The 22,049-nt window shown below is 43.6% G+C and overlaps 1 protein-coding gene across 2 annotated transcripts in view; it reads left to right on the forward strand.

The window, feature by feature from the left end:
• Positions 1–3,759: 3,759 nt before the first annotated feature.
• Positions 3,760–22,049, forward strand: part of MTHFD1L (methylenetetrahydrofolate dehydrogenase (NADP+ dependent) 1 like) — a 164,690-nt gene continuing 146,400 nt past the window's right edge. Inside the window, exons 1-7 of one of the 2 annotated variants that reach the window (XR_012124317.1) lie at positions 3,760–4,160; positions 10,113–10,197; positions 11,313–11,363; positions 11,453–11,506; positions 14,788–14,912; positions 16,143–16,243; positions 16,959–17,095. Coding sequence is in view for 1 of the 2 variants with exons in the window: in XM_073219755.1 (XP_073075856.1) it covers positions 3,940–4,160; positions 10,113–10,197; positions 11,313–11,363; positions 11,453–11,506; positions 14,788–14,912; positions 16,143–16,243; positions 16,959–17,095 (774 nt within the window). In the remaining variant the exon portion in view is untranslated. The remainder of the gene's footprint in view (positions 4,161–10,112; positions 10,198–11,312; positions 11,364–11,452; positions 11,507–14,787; positions 14,913–16,142; positions 16,244–16,958; positions 17,096–22,049) is intronic. The other variant, XM_073219755.1, reaches the window with a different exon arrangement.

Genomic DNA, 22,049 nt, shown 5'->3' on the forward strand with positions numbered 1-22,049 from the left:
CACATCCAGAGCCCTTTCCTCTCAGTATAGTTGACTTTTCCTAAGTAAACCAATATATGTGTGAGTTTTGGGTAAACAAATTCAGACAACTCTGTCAAAAAGGGATCACACTTCCCTATGAAACAAACCTGGGAATAAGAAGGATCCTAAAGTTCAGTTCTGTAAATCTTTCTTCCTTTCCTATTCTTCTGTAAGTGCATATTCCGAGCGTGTAAGAACCCCAATACCTTTCACGTGGTATGGGAGCACCTGGGGGCTCAGGCTGTTGACCTCAGGGCCAGGCCTGAGAGGGCGAGCAGGCAAACAGGACAGAGGCCTCCATGGGTGTTCACACCAGGCCTGAAGAGACCGAATTAAATATTTTAACTAACTCCATCAGTACAGGCATTTGTGGTCCTAGATCTTAAAGTAATTTTTAAAAATAAAATTGCATATTAAAATCACAACGAATGATACTGGAATGAGACAGACCTTAGTTAAATGTCAAATATTATAAATAAATAAGATGTTCCTATATGTCATGTACAGTGTTCCACTCTTGTTCCACTATTTTTCTATAGTATGGGACATCTAACAAGCTTAATAGTATTAATTGCAACTCATAATTCTCTGACTCAGAAAATGTTTTATTACCTTAATGTTAAAACTCACAACTCACTTTCACCTAGAATTGTTTTAAGATTAGAAAGTATAACTTTAATTCAGTTAAAAAATAACATGGCCTCTAGGCTCAGAATATTATGCTACTTGAAAACATCATCTAACTTAAAGATGTGGCGTATCACTTTAAAGGTGTGTGTCACTACGGGCTTTTGGTGATGACTGAGAACTGCCTCCACAGTGTGTCTTCTCCAAATTGGTTTTGTAGCATATATATATCCATATACATAAAGCCAAAGACATTCCCATATTAGGGATTTCCAGTTGTAAGCTCGTTTTTGTGACTTACAGTTCCCAGTTAGTTTGGCTTAGGTGTGCCGTTTTCAGCTTGATCTTTTCTATTCAAATCTTTCATCATACAGAGTAAGATACTGGGGAGGCTTTGGATCCTGCTGTGCTGTGCCAAGCTACCAAACTCATAAAAATGCCATGCTTGTCCTTGCAACTGCAATTCCTTGCAATGATCAGAAGGGTTACTTTTTTCTATGAAAATGTTGCTGTGTTGTTTATCCTCCACATCTCTGTACTGTTTCTTCCCCAGTGAACATTTTTATCAATTGTGAGTTTTCTGAGATCTACTTCTGCAAAGGGAAACTGATAAATGTGACCACCACGGTGTGGCCCCTGACCCACCTTCTTCCCCTCCCTCCTGCACCACACAGAAGGCCCTCAACACATGGTTACTGAACAAACAAATGAAAAGATGTTCAGAGCAGCATTATTTCTCACATCAAAAATCAGAAACAAATCAAACCACCAACAGGGAAAGGTAAAATACACTGTGGTCTATCCACATCCTAAATTATAGTATAGAACCATGAAGTACTATCCTTTCCCAATTTCATTGTCAGATACAGTAAGTGAAGAATAGACCTATATACATAGTATAAGGCTGCAATTTTATAGGATAATTTATAATAAAAAGATCAAAATTAACCATGTCTTGGCAATAGTGTTCTGGGTGATTTTTTTTTCCTTTACACTTCTCTATACATTATAAATAAATAGTATATGTCTTTTATTAAATAAATAGTATGTAGTCTTTATAAAAGACCGCTCACAGCTCAAGCATCCAATCCTGGTGTTTTCTCTGATTCTCCTCAGGAGTGATTAAAGCCCAGCACTCCCACCACCTTGTCTTAGTCCTTTTTTTTTTTGGTTATCAGCTTTATTGGCATAGAATTCACATACCATACAATTCCCTTATCTGAAGCACAGTGATTTCTGGGGTATTCACAGATTTGTGCAACCATCATCAGTTTCCTCACCTTGGAAAGCAATCCCCCCTTCTGCTCACCGCCCCACCATAAGCAACCACTAGTGTATTTTCTATCTATGGAGTTGCCTATTCTGGACATTTCCTATAAATGGGATCCTACAGTATGTGGTCTTCACAGTCTTTTTAAGTATTACCCTTGTCAGCAGTCAGCAGTAATGTGATGATGACCTAATGTGGCAGTTACCACTGAAACTTCTGGAGGGCAGACACTGGGTAAACTAAACCTTGTTTTTTTATAGCACTTTTAGGTTCATGGCAAAATGAAGGTCAGAGAGTTCTCATACACTCCCTACAGACTAGGTGATTCTCATCTTTGAGACCAGTGGTGCATGTCTAGCAGTGTCCATTGAATGTGTCTAACGAAGGGCCCCCAATGTATAGAGACAAATCAGTCTCCAAAGGATTTTAGGACTTGCCCAAGATCATCATGGCAGTAGGTGAATGGGATGTTCAAGTCTCCTTTCTGATATTTATGTTTGTATGAGGCATCACTCCTGTGGTTTTGTAACCTCCTATGTAAAATGGTGGTAGTACCTACATCACAGGGTTAGGACATGTGAGCTATTCCTGCACCCAAAGTCATCATGTGTCAGATGTGGCGATCACCCTACCATGAAAGATACAGACAGTGTAAGACTAAGTGTACTAAGAAGAGAAGTATAGGATTAAGAACGTGATCACTGGAGTCAGGCAAACTCCCAGCTCTGCCAATAAACCAAACTCCAGTTTCTCCAAAGCTGAAAATCAAGACCATAGTTCACTCATTATAGATGGCCCCTGACTTCATCATTCAACTTACGAGTTTTGCTTGTATCATAGTGCAAAAAACAATACACATTCAGTAGAAATTATACTTAGAATTTTGAATGTTGATCTTTTCCTAGGCTAGCCACATGCAGTAGGATGCTCTCCCATGATCCTCGGCAGCAGTGGAAGCTCCCATCACCCAGGGATCAGAAGGGGAAACAACCCAGACACTGACAACCACCCTGTCCCCATATACAGCCGTTCCGCTTTTCACTTTCAGTCCAATATTCCATAAATTACGTGAGCTCGTCAACACATTATTACAAAATAGGCTTTGTGTTGGGTGATTTTGCCCAACTGTAGGCTAAGGTAAGTGTTCTGAGCACAGTTAAGGTAGGCTAAGCTAAGCTCTGTATGTTCAGTAGGTTAGGTATATTAAATTCATTTTCTACTTAGCAGTATTTTCAATTTACAATGGGTTTATCAGGAGGTAGCACCATTGCAAACTGAGGAAGATCTATGCATTTTTAAGATTAGATGAGGTGTCTCTCCAGCACCTAGTATAGTGTCTAGCTGATGGAAAACCGGTATTTATAATTTGGACTAGTTTTACTCCCACTTTACCTGTGAACAAAAATCCTGGTTAAGATTTCCACATCCTTTTGTCTCATTTTAACTCACGGAGGCACCTAAAGTTTACAGGCTTTAAGTAACCCACCTAAGGCTACATAGCATTTGAACACCGAAGCGGATATTCTCTCCACAGTAGGCCACCCCCAGCCCTGATATCGAAGCCCGACCACAGCCATGTACCCTTCCAGAAGCAAACAGCCTCCCAAAGGCAGGCTGGTAGCAGCATCCTAGGCAGAGGTAGAAAGTACTGGCTCGGGACAGGGCTCGAGTCCCCCTGATGCCCCAGCCCCCCCGATTCTGTTCGCTAACCCTATTCTGAGTAGTCAAGAAAGTGCCAGAAAGCCTGCCCTTTTGACGTCCAGGCAAATCGAACGAGCTGCCCTACGTCCCGCAGGCCCCCGCCCACCTAACGTCACTGCCACTAGGTGCAGTGCCCCCTAGGGGCCCCGGATCGGCTGTCCTTCCTGCCGCCGGCCCGTCACCGGCCCGCCGGGTTCCGCCTGGCGCCCGCCCCGCCACCCTGGGCAGGAGCCTGCCGCCGCCGCGCCCCTCTGCTCTGCAGCCGCATCACCGGTCGCGGGAGGACCTGCCGGCCCTCGGCCCCGCCACCCCGCCGCGCCATGAGCGCGCGCCTGCCGCTCTTCCTGCGCCAGCTCCGCCGCCCGCTGCGGCCCCCGGGCCCGCCGCGCAGCCCCCGAGCGCCCTGTCGCGCCAGCAGCGGCGGCGGCGGCTGTGGCGGCGGGAAAGGCCCGCTCGGGCCGCGGCGGCTGCAAGACTCCCAGGCCGGGAGCAACCGCGGCCCGGGCAGCCGGGAGACCCCGGCACGGGGCTCCATCGTCAGGTGGGTGTCCGGCGCTCGCGGCCGTCCGGGTCCCCCGGAGGTGGGGTGGCCGGCGCGCCCAGGCTTCGGCGGGGCCCGGGGCTGCACGTGCTTGATGCCAACCCGTCCGGGGGCGCGGGCGCCCGGCGGCGGGAGCCCGGAGAGGACGGGCTGAACGTGCCGGACGTGCCGCGCGAGCGGGCGGTGGGCGGGGCGGTGTGCGCGAGCATCCCCGGCGGGCGGCTCGGAGCGCGCGCCGCTCCACGTGGGCCACCGACGGCGGCTCCGGGGCCCCGGCGCGGGCGCGGCCAGGGTGGAAAGGGGGCGGGGCGGCCGGGCGGGAGCCGGAAAGAGGAGGGGCGCGCTCCGCGGTCGGCGGGGACCGCCCTTGGGCGCCAGGGGACGCCGTGGGCTCCCGGGTCCCGGAGCGGGGCTCCGTCCGCACCGCTGGCTGCCTTCGGCTTACCCTGGGGCCAGGCGTGCCGCCCCCCCAAACCCCGCGACCTCCTGCGAGTGGGACAGCGTGGGTTTTGAGCTACATAATCCTTTTCTGGACCAGTCAACGTGGAGCCGGGCCCGTGATAATGAGCAGAATGCGGCCGAGAAGTCGGGGCTCACTGGTTCCCAGCATCACCGCATGGGCGGCGAGGAACCCCCAGCGCAGAGCCCCCAGCTCGGGAGCCCTCGCCCCCCATCCCCACGCGCCTCCCCCATTCCTGCCCGGCCCTCCTCGGGGAGAGGGGAGGAAGCCCGACAGGCCTTTCCTGGAGAAGCGTGTTAACTGGGGACCTCGGCCGCGGGGAGCGCTCTGGACGCAGCTGCGGAGGTGGGAGGCCCTTGCCTGGCTCCCCACCCAGGACTAGACTTACTAGCTCCCGCGTGGCACGTTCCCCCTCCAGCCGCTCACACCCTCCTTTTTCCTTCTCTCCATTATTCTAAAGGTGATTGTCTTTTACCTCCTTCTGTTTCCCAGGCTCTTTTGATGTGGTGATGACTCTAAGAACCCATTTGTTTAGTTTATCCTCTTTCTGAATGTTGGAGTTAATTTAGGTCTCTTCCAGTCTTTAGATCTTAGCCAGTGTACAGCTGAGCTCGTCGTGATGGGGCAGCGTCTGAAGACAGCACCGGGGGCAGAAAGAGTGACTCATCACCCTGTTTTATCTTCCGGATAGTTCTTAACCTTGAGACTTCTTTGTTCATTTAGTGTCCGTCTTCCCCACCTGGAATGAAGGCTCTGTGGGGTCAGGGGTCTTGTCTCTCTTTCGCTGCTAGATCCTTCCTACTGGAAAGAGTGCCTGGTATAGGGTAGGGACTCCTGATGTCATAGGTGAATGAATCACTCAAGATTTGGAGTTACTGGTGGATTTTATTATGCATGTTCTTTCATGTAAAGCCATGGCTTCAAAATGAGTAGAAGGGTCCCTGTGAGGCCAGGGTTAGGATCCTGCTGCATTGGGCAGGCCAGGCCCCATTCCATAACGACAATGGGGAAATGATGGTCTATCCCAAAGGCTCATGGAAAGAATTACATTACATGAGAGAACACAGACCCAATGCATACATAGTCCAGGAACTGTCACAGACTAAGCCCTCAACAAATGTCGGCTCTTATTTTTTGTTTTTACAGCGCTCTAAGCCAAGGCTTGGCAAACTTCTGTCCAGGACTAGATAGTAAATATTTTAGGTTTTACAGGACAAGAGGCAAAATAGAAGCTATTAGTAGGTAATTTCATCTAAGAAAAAACAAATTTTCATAATTTTTTTATTGGTGAAAGTCAAATTGTATTTATGGATACTGACATTTGAACTTCAAATAATATTCACATGCCACAAAATACTGTTCTGATTTTTTTTAACCATTCAAAAATATAAAAGCCATTCTTAGCTGGTGGGCCATAGTTTGATGGCTCCAGCTCCTGTTCTAAACTAGAAGAAGAATCATACAATAAATTACTGCTTCATAAGATAATGGTTGAGAAATGGGTTTTGCTTTAAATATAATTTTACCACTTCCTAGCTTGCCAGAGCACAGGCAAAGCTGTGTCATCTCTGTTCCTCATATGCAAAATGGAAACCATAATATCACCTACTTAAAAGGTTGCTGTGGACATTGCTGTACTCCAGTGATGTATTCTATGAAGCATATTTTTAATATTTCCCAAACTGTACTTTGAATTGATTGTGCCTTACAGCCACTCTTGGGCAGGTGGCAGTCACAGCATATTGTCTTTACCTGTGCCTGTGGGATCTCGGGCACATCCCTACACATCATCTTAACTTTAATAGACATATATGCATCATTTAACAAAACTTCCCTCCAAGTGATGCTGCCAGGACTTGGAGTAAAGGGGATGGGGCCTTGGGGGGTGCTGGGGGAGGAGGTTATGTGAACTAAGCTGAAATAGACATCCAGGAACCTTTGTATGTTAGTTCTGGACTTATTTCATGGACACATATCAGGAAAGTTAAAAGAATAAGCTCCCTCCAAAGCATAATGCCCTGTCATTTCTGGTGGTGTGACAAGGTAGCCATAACCGCCAGTATTACTGTCAACAAGTCACAGAACGCAGTGATTTCTGGTTGGTGTCTGACAACTCCATCGACATCTGGTAGAATTAGGAAAGCTCCAGCATCAAAACTTGCAGAAGGAGTGTTAAGAACTTAATGAAAACGCCAAGGACAAAAACGATACAGTCTTTCAAGAAATGCTGTATCACTGATGCTCTTGATGGCACAGAGGGTGAAGTGTAGGGAAAATAAAAATGCTAGCAGGGACTTCTGAGTCAGAAAAGTCACTCAGAAGAGTCAGATCCTGTAAAGATTTTAGGAATATCCCAGTTTGGTATGTTTTCCTTTTGATGTCCATATGTAAGTGGTTTATAGATGTAACTCCAGGGGGAAATATGTTCACAGCCCAGGGCAAATTACCTTTGAAGCTGAAATCAGTCAAAGGGAGAAATAAAGTGGGAGAAACCTGTTTATTGCTTATAAGCTGTCGTCCACTTCTGTTGTCCCATGTCTCTCGTGACCCAGCTGTGAAAAGGGACCCCACCCAACCTCTCTTGTCCAGATATGCCCTCACTCCCCCTTGTAATCATCTATTGATATGGAGATGGCTGTTTTCTCTCCACCCCTTGCAAACACCTATTGATATGGATATACACTAAGGCCAGGTGAGAGATTCTGGAAATACTGCAATTTTACCCACAATAGAAAATTTTTAAAAAGTCTAAGTCTAAAAATTCTTTTGGTAGTTACAAGTAAGCACTGTGCTAAGATGAAACTATGACATGTAATTTAACAGGTAGCAATTTTTTTCGTTCATAGTGGTTTATAAAATAATAGTATGTCTTTCATTCTCTATCATAAATTATACTTAACACAGTAAATAAGATTAAAGCTCCCAGATCAGGCCTGTGAGTAAGAAGGAAACCAGCTAGGCTGCTTCAATAAAGAAACCCCCAAATACTGTGGGCATTCCTGTCCATGGGGAGGCAGTCCAGCGAAGGTAGGATGACCCTATGATGTCTGCTTATTGACTGCTCGCACTCTGGGTAAAAGGCAGCTAGCTGGCCTGGTCTCCCAGCTAGCAAGAGGGAAAGGGGGTCAAGCTGCTGGTGCACCTTTCCTCTTAGCCGCACATCCCTCGCCTCCTGGCCACTGCTCACAACCCATTAGCCAGAAGGTACTCATGTGATCCCATCAAGCTGCAGACAGGACTGGGAAATGTGCTTTCCAGCTGGGTGACCATGTGCCGCTAAAACTCAGAATTTTATTAAAGAAGAGGAAAATATTCATGAAAGTATTCATAGGAAGTACTCACTAAGATAAGCCATGTTGTGAGTTTTACCATTACTACTGTTACGATCAGGTTGAATGTATCTACTCATTGTCAGGCAATAGTTAATTCAACTGCTGTGTGGTGCTTTCAACCTGGATGATCTCTCAGAATACTGATGGCTATCTTTGGAAAAGATTGTGTGGAAATCCTCATTCATTTATTCATGAGTACCTCCTTTGCCTTTGGAAAAGTTAAAAAGTTGAAATGTAGAATATTATTAATAAATAGACTCTGCATTCAGGGATGTACTTGAATTGGTGATTTTCAGTAACCCTGTGAGCTGTTGCCTCCCAGACTCCCTGGTGTGGCCATAGCTTAGCTGCAAGGGAGGCTGAGAAATGTGGTCATTATTCTGGCAGCCATATTCCCAGCAAATTTCCGTTATTTCACAGATGGTCAAAGGGAGACCAAATGGAGGCTACACAGTCAGTGGTAGCAGATACCTAAGTCTAATAGTAATGACACTAATTATTATAAAGCTGATGATGGTGGCTTCAATTATTAGTAAGTTGTCTTTGATAATACAGTTTTGAGTTTTACCCCCACATGGCAGTCCAGCTAGTCACACATTCCTTCCAACTGGAAGTTGATTTGGCAATTTTTCCTCTCCCTCCTGCAGGAAGGTGGGGAAATCGCTGATTAGGAACATTTATGCTACTTTTTAGATTTATTGAGCCTGGCAACTCCTTTCTTGTTTGCTCTTCATGTCACTCTAAGAATAACAAGAAACCCCAATAATAAGTAACACACATATAACCACTTGGGACCCATGCTCCAGGGCCTTCCTGACTAGACAAGGACCCAACTTGGCCCAAATTAGCAGTCATAAAAGGCAGGACACAGCCCAGCACATGGCCCTCAGCCACACATTGAGCAGAAGATTTAGGGCTTGTTTATAAGGTGATATGTAAACTTGTACTTATAGTCCCTATTTGACACAATAATGGTTTTTTGCTGAGGAAGTTGTTTTATCCTAGGTGTTTGAAAACAGAACAAATGAAAATCTTGCAGGTCAAAACATGTGCATACCCCCTTCAGTATCCTGTCTCTTCAAGCCCCGGGACAGTGGGAAGGCTCATCCTGGTTGAGAGTTTTGAAGCCTCTGAGCAGGCCTCTCTCATCATCCACCTATTAAGAGCAGTTCCTCCAGTTACATTCCTCAGCTTCCTCTCTGAAAACGGGGAGAAGTTAACCAATGCCTTTTTGCCCTTGGCCGTTTATTGCTGATGGTATCTGGGTGGAATTTCACTTTGCATTGTTTGAAAGCTGTTATGTGCACGCAAGGCCCTTTGGGACATAGGAACTGAATTTAAAGATGGTCTTAACACTGGGGCTTAGGTACTGCGAACGCTGGTGGTGAAGGCCCTCTCTGAAAGTGCTCGTCCCAGAACACTGAGGAAGGAGCCTGACTTGTTCCGCATTCTCTAGGTCTGCCCTGCCCTGGGCTGGCTCTCCCTTTGCCTCCTCCCAGGGGTGCTAAGTCCCTAATGGGACTTGCAGGAAGTCCAGATGCAGCCTGTAGGGGGGCAGGAGGATTGGGGAGTGAGGCTGTCCCCCTCAGAGGCCTTGGGAGAGACTACTAGCCAGTCCCAATGTATCTCCTGTGTTTTTACGGCATCCCTTTCCCTCTTCCTCTCATCCCTCTAAACCCTGGGGCCTGGGATTCATCCTGACCTGCCACTTCTTATCTGACAGCAAGGCCCCCTCCCCAATCTCCTGTCTTCACTACCCTCCCCCCCACCAAGATTTGCTTTCCCCTTGGTCCCCAGACTTTTTCTGGTGTGGGGATATGGTGGAGGACGTGATTACTGAAAAACTCCAAATTTTTATTACAGTATACTTGGAAAATACAAGAGAAAAATTCCCCCCCCCCCCCCAGAAAAAGACCATTAACATCTAGTTTGTTTACCTCTGCTGATTGTTAAAATTAGATTGCCACATTTCACACTGTGCTGGTATTTCATGACGTGCTGGCCCCTCCCCTCCATGCTTTCAACACTTGGAGTGTGGCCTTTTATTCTCTAATTATTTTCACTTACCATAACAAACTGTCTTTAAGAAAACGTGTTATATCCGTCCTTCCTATCATTAACAAAACATGACTATGTACGTGTTTTTCTTTCTCAATGTAGAGAAGTCATTCAGAATTCAAAAGAAGTTCTGGGTTTATTACAAGAAAAAAACCCTACCTTTAAGCCAGTTCTTGCTATTATTCAGGTAAGTTGAGAACAGGGTTTGGTCCTACTATTTTAGGATGCCTTTCAGTTTAGAAGATAACTGTATACAAGCCCAGCTGCCTTTCCTGTCACCGAAGTCCCATTGGGGTTTCTCCGAGGGGAGAGAGGGTGCAGCTGGAAATACCATCTCTTCCCCCTTCCTCTGGCCCCTTTGATTCCAGGGGGTCCCGGTTAGGCACCACCCTGCTTGAGCATGTCTTCCTCTGCGTCTTGCCCCTTTGGGGTGGGTAATGTTCAGCGGTCAGGAGATAGGTGCCCACAGAAGCTGCCTAACACAGGATGTATTGCGGTCTAAGTGTGCTCATCAAATGTAATTTGAAGGTGGCAAAAGTGACCCTTTGTTTCTGTGGATGAGACACGGTATTTAGTGCTCTTACTACTAAGTCTTTTAGAACCTGCCATAAGCTTGAAGGGCCAAAAGTCAGTACATGTCACAAGACTTTGCATTCCATGTGCATCGTCTCCCTGTGGCCTGTCCATTGCCAACTCTGTCTGGCTCTGTTTGCCATCTTGTTGGCACATGTGGGACAGCGGTATAGGCAGGCGATGAGGTGAGCCCCGCTTGTGAGCTGACAGCACAGCTGTTGGGCTGCTACTGTCGTTTTGGGTACCACACACTTACTATAGAGAAATAGCCTCTGGTTCCATCCACACTGTGATTTTCAAGACCCCAGGGCTATGCTCAGGTCACCTGCATTTTTGGATCTGTCTCCACATCCCCTACAAAGATAGGTAAGCAAGAAGAATAGAAAGAAAAGTGGGTCAGGAGCCTGGCCTCCGATTCTGCTTGCTTACTCGATTGCCTCCCACCTATGGGCATCTAAACCCCTGTGCCGGGTGTCCCCTTAGGAAGGGGTGCCGGCTGGGTGGCTCTGTGTCCTATGAAGGCTGTCATTTTTTTAAAAAGTGACACAATTTGAAAGCCTGAGAAACTGATTCAGCTATTTGTTGCCTTTTATGAGCAGTAAGATTCTGTATTTCCTTATCATCTTTGTAATTACATAATTTATCCTCCAAGAGTTAGTCTCTGTTATATTTTGTTCCTTTTCAAGACTCTTGTTGTTAACATTCTCCTCCTTCCTCTCCCCTCCTAAGGCAGGTGGTGATAACTTAATGCAGGAAATCAACCAGAATTTGGCAGAGGAGGTGAGCATGGTTGAATTCTAAAAATTCATTGTAATTTTTTGACACTTCGTTCCCTTACAGTGACACAATCACCTGTGTTCCCTTTTCAGGCCGGCCTGAACATCACTCACATTTGCCTTCCTCCAGGCAGCGGCGAGGATGAGGTAATCACACCAGAGCCCTGGAATCCTTATTTTGCTTCCTCCTTAGACCTAACGTAGCTGCTACCACCTCTTAGCTGTCAGTGGAACAGATCAGCCTTTCTTGTGGCTAAACTTTTATAGGGAAGAGTTTACTTTTTCCTCTAGCAAAAATGCTCCTTGATCTCTTTGTCTCTTGTATGTTTCCTTTGAAGATGAGCTAGGACTTAGTGACTTTGGTTGTGTTTGTTCAGCTATGGTAACAGCGTCTTCTAGTGGATATTGTCCAGCTTTCAGTGTCTGCAGGACTAGTTCTGGCTTGTCTCTGTCCTGACAGGTTGTTGGTCCTTTGGCTTCTCTGGGTCATAGTTGCCTTATCAACAAAATAAAGGAATAGGAGGAGATAATCTTCAGGGGCCTTCTCAGGCTAACGGTCTATGAATCCTCCCGTGGTGCTTTGGGGCCGCCGATAGAAAACATGCAGAGGATCCTCTTGCTGCTCTTGCGTGTGACTTGGTTGTTTCTGCCGCAGGGCGTGACAGCCATCTCAGCCTCATCTCCAGCTCGGAGACGCGGCCATCCCCAGAGGTAGCAGCGAGGAAACTGGACCACGGGCCAAGCCAGTATCTGGTCCCGTGGCCAGCTTTTCTTCAGACTGGGCTGTGAAGATTCGGTTTGATTTCCAATGATAAGCAACCTCACACAGCAGCATCTGAAGTAACACAGAAGTTAACTTTTCTCATACATGAACGAAGGTGAGAAGCAGGCAGTCCCTGGCGGGTGCCACTGCATCAAAAATCTCAGGCTCCTTTGGTGTTGCTGCTCTGCTGTGTTTGTTGGCTGCCTCCTACGCAGGATGGCAATTTGTCTCTGTGTACCACAGCCACATCGTAGCCAGCATCAAATAAAAAATAAGTCCAGCCTTCAGGAAGGAGAGGCATAATTGAAAATGATGACTGCAAGGTGGCAAAAGGGACGATTGCAGTAGGAAGAGTGCTCTAAGACTTGTAAGCTTCTGAGTTAGGCTGAAGGGATTTGCATTTATAGGGAAGGGTGGAGAAGGCTAGAAAGAGCCATTGTGAGCAAGTGGGGTGAAAGGGTGGCTTGATGGGGTAGTAGGTCCCGAAAGCTTCACACTGCAGCCAGCCTGTTCTCTGGCTCACCAGGCTGAGGGTGGGCCAGAGTTTGTTAGCGACCTAGGAAGGAGGTTGCTAGTCAGTCAAACCCAGTTTGACTGAGGAGCATTTTATTCTGATTGATCAGTGGGGGCAAGTAGCGAAGCTCATCATTTGTGAGACAAAGAATGGGAATACGCTGGGTCTGTGTCTGTGTCTGGTAGCCCAGCGAGTTACCAGTGAACCTTACCTAAGCCATAGGGGAAAGGTGGGTCTTTGCAGTGCACAGAGGATGGGGGAATTTCTTAAGCTTCTCTGCTTTCCCGGATCATGGGGTTCAGTTCAACAAGTTCTTGCCACCAGCAAGAAGAAAGGAAGGACCAAGACCAAAGGCAGATATCCTCTGTTTGGGAGCGGTTCCTCAAAGTCATAGTTCTGCTTTCATTCCGTGGGCCTGAACCTGATTGCTTGGCCATGATGCAAGGGAGGCTGGGAAATGTAGACTTTGTACCAGCTGGCCTTAGGTCATTTATTATCACAGCTAAAAACTACAGAGTTTATTACTAAGGAAAAAGGGAAAGTGGATATTGGGCAAAGAGTTTCTGCCACATTCTTATTGTATTAAATATTGTAATATATTAAAATATTGATACCTGTCATACCAGTATAACAAAAAGCAGAGAAATTGTTGTCTATTTGCAGGACACCCATTGTCTGCAGTAGAATTTGCATTTCTTTCCGTTATTTTGCCACTGATATTGATAGCCCTCGACTTTTTTTCCCCCCTTGACTTAGACAAGGAGTCATTTATTCTGTTTTTCTTTGACATTCTGATGCATCTGAACTCATATGGTGGTAGTAGTAGTATTATGTGGGAGAAGAGTAAGGATTTTAATTTGTTAAGATTTTGTTGTTACTGCTTCTACTAAATCTTAGAGGTGATGACAGTACCTCACTTCATTCTGGGCTATATTTAGATGTCACCACCTCTGACCACCTCCCACCTGCCATCACTCCATTCGACCTTTAACCCTGCTTAACCTACTTTATTTTTCTTTACATCATTACCACTTCCAGAAATTACACTATTACTATTTTTGGTTTGTCATTACCATTAGAATATAAGCTCCATGAGACTAGGCATTTTATTTATATTGTATTTCTTTTACTTAGAACTTGTAAGTAGGTGTTCAAACATTCAAAATTTGTTAAATGAATGAAAGAATAATGAATAAAGGAAACAAATTTTTTTTTTCTGAGTTTTATATGTCAAACAGCTTTTTCTTCCCTTACCAGGTAGAAATACCATAGTGAAGTTTACTAGACAGTGAAACAAAAATGGTAAACCAGCACTTCCATGTAGTGCAAGCTATAGCCATGGGCTAGTAGAGTATCTCTCTTACTTATGAATAAATCATATTGTTCCGTGAAATGGATCATTTCATTCAATGATGTGTCCCCTGGTGTGAAATAAACAGAGGATAGAGCATCACTTAAATTTTAGAGATATACCTTCCCACTTATTAATATTACATTAGCTTCCCAAACTATCCTTTGGTCTTTTTCATAAATAGTGGAATTATTTTAGTGTTTCCTATAAAAAGGAGATACTTATGCTTAGAGTTCATCCATCATAAACTTCTGGAAATGCTTTCTATACCCCTAAGCTGCAGAGAATACAAGGGCCTGAGTAATGACTGCTTGGGTGTCATAATTAGAAAGCTTTAGTTGAATACATTGTGTGGGAAACCCAGGCTTGTCTGGGCCAGCGTGGAACGCCTGACATTTATGCTTCCTGGCTTCCCTGAAAGTTGGCAGTGAATTTGGCTCAAGTGGGACTGTTGACAGGGAATTGTCTCTTGCCTGTCCAGACCGTACAGGCTGTTGAGCTTTTGTGTTGTTTTGCTTTGTTCTGTTCTGGCATAGGGTAGAGTGGTAGGGAAGACTGAGGAGGCTACAGAAATTAAGCCTTGCTTTTTTTGAACTCTTATAAACACAGTGAAAAGAGAAAATAGACTTCTTCATTCTGCTTTACACCAAGTCCTCAACAAGGAATGAAAGAGAAACCATAACATGCATTTTTATGAAAAAGGTTTATGTGTGTGTATATATATATATATAGAGAGAGAGAGAGCTTCTTTTATTGGGCCTTATTTTCACAAAACTGATTTTAGTCATTTTTCTCTTTAGATTATAGATGAAATTTTGAAGATTAATGAAGACTCCAGAGTACACGGCCTTGCCCTTCAGATCTCTGAGAGCTCATTTAGCAACAAAGTCCTCAATGCCTTGAAACCAGAAAAAGATGTGGATGGGTGAGAAGATATAAAAGAAAACAATCAATCCTTATTGCTAAATGAATTTTCCTACTGTAATTTTTTTTTTTAATTTCACCATTTTAACTATATCAGTAATTGAGAGATGAAAGAAATCATTAAAAATATTTCAGGAGTTTGAGTACTTAAGTTACACCTAACAAAGTTATATTTTGGAAAATACATTTACCCTTTTGTAGCACTTGGGTGCCATTTTGGAAATAATCTCCTTACCCAGTCATGTTCATCTGGTAAGTTCCTGCCTGACTTAAAGCATCCTTGCCCAGCACTCCCTCTTCGAACAGCTTTTCCTTGGTAATTCTGCCACCAGACCTGAGAAAAAAACCCAGAGACCTGATTCACCAGCAGTCCCATATTATGCCTTAGTCCCAGGCCAGTTGAGAAAAACAAAACAAGCACTTTTGTTCATAACATAAGGTTCTATTTGAGATTTGAGGGAAAAACTATAAATATCAGGTGCCTTGACCCTGGCTTTTGACTCACGTCCTAGCATGGTGTTATCTTCATGGGGCAGAAATACTGCCCATTCATAGGCCTGTTAAAAAACAGTTCAGTCAAGTAAATTTGAAGACCTAATTGGTTTTATTAACTGACTGATGAATCGGGCAGCATCCATCTAGCAAGTAGAGATATGCTCCACAGAGTTGTACAAAATGAAAGGTTTTTATAGACAGGAGGGTGGGGCAAAAAGTTATTGGCAAAAGAAGGAATTAGGGATTGTTTCAAATAAGGTCACCTTTCCTTAGGAGCAGGGGGTCTTATGCAGATGACCTCACTGGTAATCAGGCAATTCTGGACTGATTGGCTTAAAATCCTGGAAGGGGCTGACATGGCAGGTAGCTTAGGCAGAATAAGGGACAGCTATAGGACCATAGCGTTGCACACTTCAAGGGGCGCCATTCCACACAGGCCATTGCTTGGAGCTCTCGGGAGCTGTGCAGTCAAGCCCTGCATGACCTTACGCTGTGGTCCTGCTATTCAAGCAGAACCAGAATACTTAATGTCATCCCAGCTCATAGGGACCACAGTGCCATTTCCTGCAGGACTACTCTAAGAAGCTAATGGCCTTTATTCCTTTCCACTCTTTAATTTATGTTTAGTTGTTTAGTACATTCTATCAAACATTGACTTGGATGTTATTTGGGATTAATACATGTGAATTACAGACCAGTGAGTTTGCCTTACTATTTCCCTTGTTTTCGGATTCAGGGTGACAGATATAAACCTGGGAAAGTTGGTCCGTGGGGATGCTCATGAGTGCTTCATTTCACCTGTGGCCAGAGCTGTAACTGAACTTCTTGAAAAGTCAGGTATGGTGCTCCTTCAGAAATGCTGCTGTTTTCTGTTTATTGGCATCACACACAATTTGTTAACAAGGATATGTTTCTGAAACATTTGCATTGAAACATGGGACGTTCAGTGTCAGCTTTCTTTATTTTTCTCATCTTTGGAGAGACAAAGAATTATGGCATATATTTTTAAAAGAGAAACTGGTAAAGATGAGTACTAAACAAGCTCTCAGCTTCTGTCAGGTAATGGTTAAAATAACCACAATGGGAGAAGTTTCAAGTTTCAACTTCTCAAAGCTGTCAGTATGTAGACTTCAGTAAGATTTACACTTAAGACTTACTTGAGGGAGCTGCAGTTTAGGGGATAGAAACCTAGGGATTAACCAGTGAGCCGTATGCAACTTCCATCATCCTCTTGACCTTGCACTCTGTGTCAGTTACACAGAAATAAATAATTCATCAATTTTCAAGACGTATTTGTAAGACAGCCATTAAGCTCAAACCTATGAGCCAATGCAAATGCTGTTTTTCTGTCGTACGGATTTATCAGAGTGATGATTCTCAAGTCACTCTGCTATGAAATCCACAAAGAAAAAGTAAGTTATGGCTTGTAGTCATTGTAGGATGATGCTCAGAGGGCCAAATTTTAAAAGGTTATTTATCCTTGGGTTAAAGCTACATGGGAGGAAAGCTCTGAATTTCTGGTTATAATACTACATTTCCATTTGGTGGGTAGGTGTCAACTTAGATGGAAAGAAGATCTTGGTAATAGGAGCTCATGGGTCTTTCGAAGCTGCCATACAATGCCTGTTCCAGAGAAAAGGGTCCATGACAATGAACTCCCAGTGGAAAGCACCTCAGCTTCAGAGCAAGGTAAGTATCTCTCAGGTGGGAAACATATGTTTAATGCTCATGTTAGAAAAGGAAAAGGACTAGAAATGTATAGATCAGCCATTTAATGTAGGAAATAAGAACAGCATAAAACCTCAAAAGATGAAAACAATAAAGAGCAGAGATTAAAGAAATAGTAAATGTATTGAAAGATCATCAACAAAGGCAAAGTTGGTTCTTGGGAAAGGCTAGTAAAATAGACATACCACTAGCCAAAATAATCAAGACACAAAGAGAAAACACCAGCAATGTTAGGAATGGACAAGGAGACATAAACACAGAAACAAACATTAGTTTTTAGTTTTTTTAAAAGGAGCATATGAACAGCTTTTTACCGGTAAATTTGAAAATTGGTATAGAAGGAAAACTTCCCTAGAAGCTGTAGCTTACAAAATAGATTTCGGTAAAATTGAATAGACTTCTATATATTAAAGATATTGAATCAGTCTCCCCACCAAACAAAGCAAATAAAAAAAGCAGGAGGTAGTTTTATAAATGAGTTCTACCACAGCCCAAAACAGGTAGCAGTCTTTTTTTCTATTCTGGAGAACAACAAAAGAAGACTTCCCAGCTCATTTTATGAGTGCCCAAACCAGACAGACCACCTGCTAAAGGGCCGTCGCAGGCCAATTTTACCTACAAACATAGGGGAAATAAATAATCATTTGCAAAATATTAGAAAATCAAATCCGGCACCAGTTTGGGATGATGATAAGATTGCAAGGGTGGTTTAACATCAGAAAATCAATTAAAGTCTATTAATGTAATTCACCACATTATCACATTAAAAATTATACTGTCACCACAGTAGATGCAGAAAAGTCATTTGATTAAATCTAGTATCCATTATGATTTTTTCCTGAATAATAATCTCTTAGACTAGAAATTTAAAGGAATTCCTTAACCTGAAAGCACATCAATAAAAGTTAGAGCAAGTATCTCATTTAATAGTGAAATATTAGAAACATTTCTTTTAAAATTAGGAAAGATACGAGTATCAGTTATCAGTACTCCTAATCAGCATTGTGGGGGAATTCTTAGACAATGTGGTAATGGGAAGAAAGAAAGGAAGAAAACCTGTAAGATTGGAAAGGAAGACACCAAACTGTCATCAGGCCTAAGTGGTATGACTGTCTACAGCAAAAGCCTGAAAGAATATATTAAAATACATGAGTTCATGAGTTCAGCTAGGTTCTTGGATATAAGATTAACCTGCAAAAACCAGTTGCATTTCTAAACACAACGCCTACAGGTAGAAATTAATTTTGGGGGAAAAAAAATACAATGAGAATATAGGTATCTAGGAATATATTTAACAAAAGTCATTGCTGATCTTTTGTAAGAAATGATATAAAAAGTCATTAAGGAGACCCAAATAAAAGCAGAGATACCATAGTTTGTGGATGAGAAGTCTCAGTATCTTAAAGAGACAGTAATTCTCCCCAAATTAATCTATAATATGAATCAAAATACTGACACTATTGTTTTGTAGAATTTGACAAGCTGATTCTAAAATTTATATGAATGCAGAAGGACAAAAACAAAAGTTTTGAAGAAAACTACACATCAACATGGAAGAATTTTTAAAAACAGCACTCATTGAAAAAAGCAAGTTGCAGAAGGATACAGTTCATCTAACACCACGCATATAAGATCTACAAGCAGTACTATATGTACAGCAATACTCTATATATTTTTAGGGCTATAAGATATATATATTTCAGGGTACATACGTATAAAGTAGAAGTATAAAGAAATGAATGGGAACTAGGAACCAGATCAGGATAACCATTTATAGGGCCAAAGATGTGGATGTAAATGGAAAGGAGACTCGCTTATACTGGTCAGGCCTTTCTTCTTAAACTGGGCAATGGGTGAGGCATCCAAGTGTGTTATTATTCTTTTACATGTTCACGTCTGAAATAGTTCAATGAAGATTTTAATTTAAAAAATTTACTATGAATTTCACAAATTTATAGTCAAGTTCAATTAACACCTCATTAAGTATAATAAATTACTGCAGAACAAAATCTAAAAATGCATGTTCCTTGTGTTGCAGCATGAGAATTGAGCAGCTTATAGCCCTACCTAGGGAAGACAGGTATCTCGACTGAGATTTGTGATGTTTGAGTGAAAGATGTATCTAATGTTGTAATTCTTTTTTGTTCTAAGACAGCTCAGTACGTAGCCTCGCAAATCAAACTCAAACCTATGTGCTTTTTTTAGTGGTCACCACACGGGGGCAGCCTATTCAAGAAAATTCAAGGACAATATTTTGTAATGTAGAGCCCAGAATTTTTGCTTTGGAAGCTTTGTGGAAGAGGAAAATAAACATTGCCCTGAACTTAACAGCTGTGGAGAAAAAGAGAAAAATGCCTTCACTGGCAATTAAATGTTTTCACAGCTGCCACAGATACTTTTACTAGTTGTATCTGTATTTTTATAAAACAAAGACATCTTTCAAAGTACTTTTTTATGATGGAAAAAAGTCACCCTGACTCTTCTTTGGGGTAAATCTCATCCTACTTTCAGAACGATAAAGTGGTTTTATTCTCTAAAGAATCTAGAACTTGTATAATATTCCTGTTTTGGTACATCCAAGAAGCTTCTCTTTAAAAGTTCGTAATACACACATATTTTCTTAGGTCCTTGGTACTTATAATGGTACCACCATGAATAACTATGTAATGCTAGAGTCCTGTCTACCACCTCCTAAACTACATACAGTTTGCCAGATTTGGGGTGACCTGCAGTTGCAGCTGCAACCAGTGGGGACTTGCCTTTGAAGATTTGGAGTTACACACATTTGTGTCCTCAGTTAGCAGGAGAACATGGACTTTGGGGACAAACAGCTCTGGGTTCAAGCCTTCACTGCTGCCTAACTTCTCTAGGCCCATCTCCTTGTTTGTAGAATGGGGATCATAATATTCCCTCCCTCACAGGGCTGCTGTGAGAATTCGGTAATGATCTAAGTTTGCTCACTTAGCACAGAACTTGGCACCGGTTAACGTCCATATGAACGACTTGGCTGCTGGTGATGGGAGGGAGGAAAGACTGGCAAGTTTCCCTGTGCAGATGTGTAATTGATCCACGATGTGGGAAGGCCAGTGGGTCAGTCAAATCATAAGGAGATAAACTCAAAGTAGTGGGACCTAGGGCCCCTCTTTGGAAACCTGGTGTGCATGCTTCCAGTGTAGGGCTTGGGGAGGAAGAGAGCTGCTCTGTCTGTGAGCTTCCCGACAGTTCATGGAGGCCGAGGGAACTGATCCAAAGCAAAACTCAGAGACACTGTTCCGGAGAGAGTGGGGGCCTGCTGTGGTCAGTCATGCCCACGCACCGGTCCTCCCGAGTAGGATTGTCACCTGGAAGTAGTGTAGCAGAGCCCTTTGCGGGGCACCTGCAGACCTCATCCTTCAGTGAAAGATCTCGTTTCTTCTGTTACCTTGATTCCCATGTTACTCAGAAGCCACCCGCTTCTGATGATGTCTGCTGGGGATTCCTGGCTTACCAGTTGCTTCTTCCAGGAATATTACTCCTTCCTACAGTTTTGAGGAATAGCCATGTCAGGCTAGTTAAATTGCAAGGGATTCTTTCTCTACCCACCTGCCTGGGGATACTCCTTGGATACCAATTATGCGTAGCATCTCAGGAGAGCCTGAGTGTGAAGAAATGAGATTTGCCTTTTTAGAGTTCTACAGAAAACAGAGTCAACTTCTTTGTTTGGTAGCTTTATAACTAATGCTCCTCTGAGTGTGTCATTGCTAATTAAAAATAAGGGTCCTGCTTTGTCTCTGAGCATCACTTCTGGGCTTTGAGATGCACTATGAGTTTACATGTAGGGGAGGGAGAGAATGTCTGGGCATTTGTCCAAATGAGCCACATGCCACGGAGCATCAGATGATAGCAAGCCAAAGCACCGGCTGTGAGGTTTGGGGCAGGGCTAGGGAATCCGCCTGCTGCCTCCCCCTGAACGCAGGCCCCACGTTCAGCTTCCTAGGCCCCTGGCATGGAATGACACCTCTTTGTGGGAACAGAACCATATGCCCAGGAGAAGGGATTCAGAGAACCCCAATGAGTTCATCCTGATACCAAAAGCAATCCAAGGTGGGAGAATGTTCTGCATTTAGTATTTATGAGGCAGAGCTGGAGCCCCCCATTTCCAGAGAAGAAAGGTTGATGGGCACCCCAGGACTCTGCAAACCCCCTCATGCGCTCCACTAGCTGGAGCATGTGTTCTGAATCTGCATGGAGACACAGCTGGAGGACAATGGTGCAGTGGCCTCTAGCTGTGACAAATCGGGTCCCTCCCAGCTGCATGGATTAGAAATAGCCTAGAAATAAGAGAACCACTTTTTTTTTCCCTCAGAGGATCTTCTTTCTCCTTCCTGCGAACACAGAGACCTTCAAAACTAGTTTCACAAAAGGAATAAATATAGGTCCTTCACATTTGAAGGATGAAAGTGTGTAGTTTTTTTGAGCAGAACTAAATTATCACAAAACATTTCCAGTTTAAGTTCAGTGCATAGCATGGCTTCTAAAAGGCTCTTACAAGTGAATTGGAAAATTCTAAATATGTTTGTATTATACACATGAAATCTTGAAAAAGGAATTATCTCTTTGCCAAAAATTGGGGGTGGGGGTGGGTGGAAACCCTAGCTTTAAAACTGGATGAGATTAATGAGTTACATGATAATTATTTTATTTTTTTACATTTATAATTTTGACTATATTTGTCTTTGAAATCCTGTAGGAAATAGAAAGTAGAGTTACAAATGCAAAATACAGTACTGCTGTCTTCTAGAGATCTTTTTTCTGTATACAGCTTGGAGTTAACTGTCTGGTTACTGTCTAGGGTCCTTTCATTTCTACCTGAAAGGCTCCATTTGGCATTATTACAGGGCAGGTCAGTGGTCATGGACTCTCTCACCTTTTGTTC

Source organism: Manis javanica, chromosome 13 (assembly GCF_040802235.1).
Source record: "Manis javanica isolate MJ-LG chromosome 13, MJ_LKY, whole genome shotgun sequence".
NCBI lineage: Eukaryota > Metazoa > Chordata > Mammalia > Pholidota > Manidae > Manis > Manis javanica.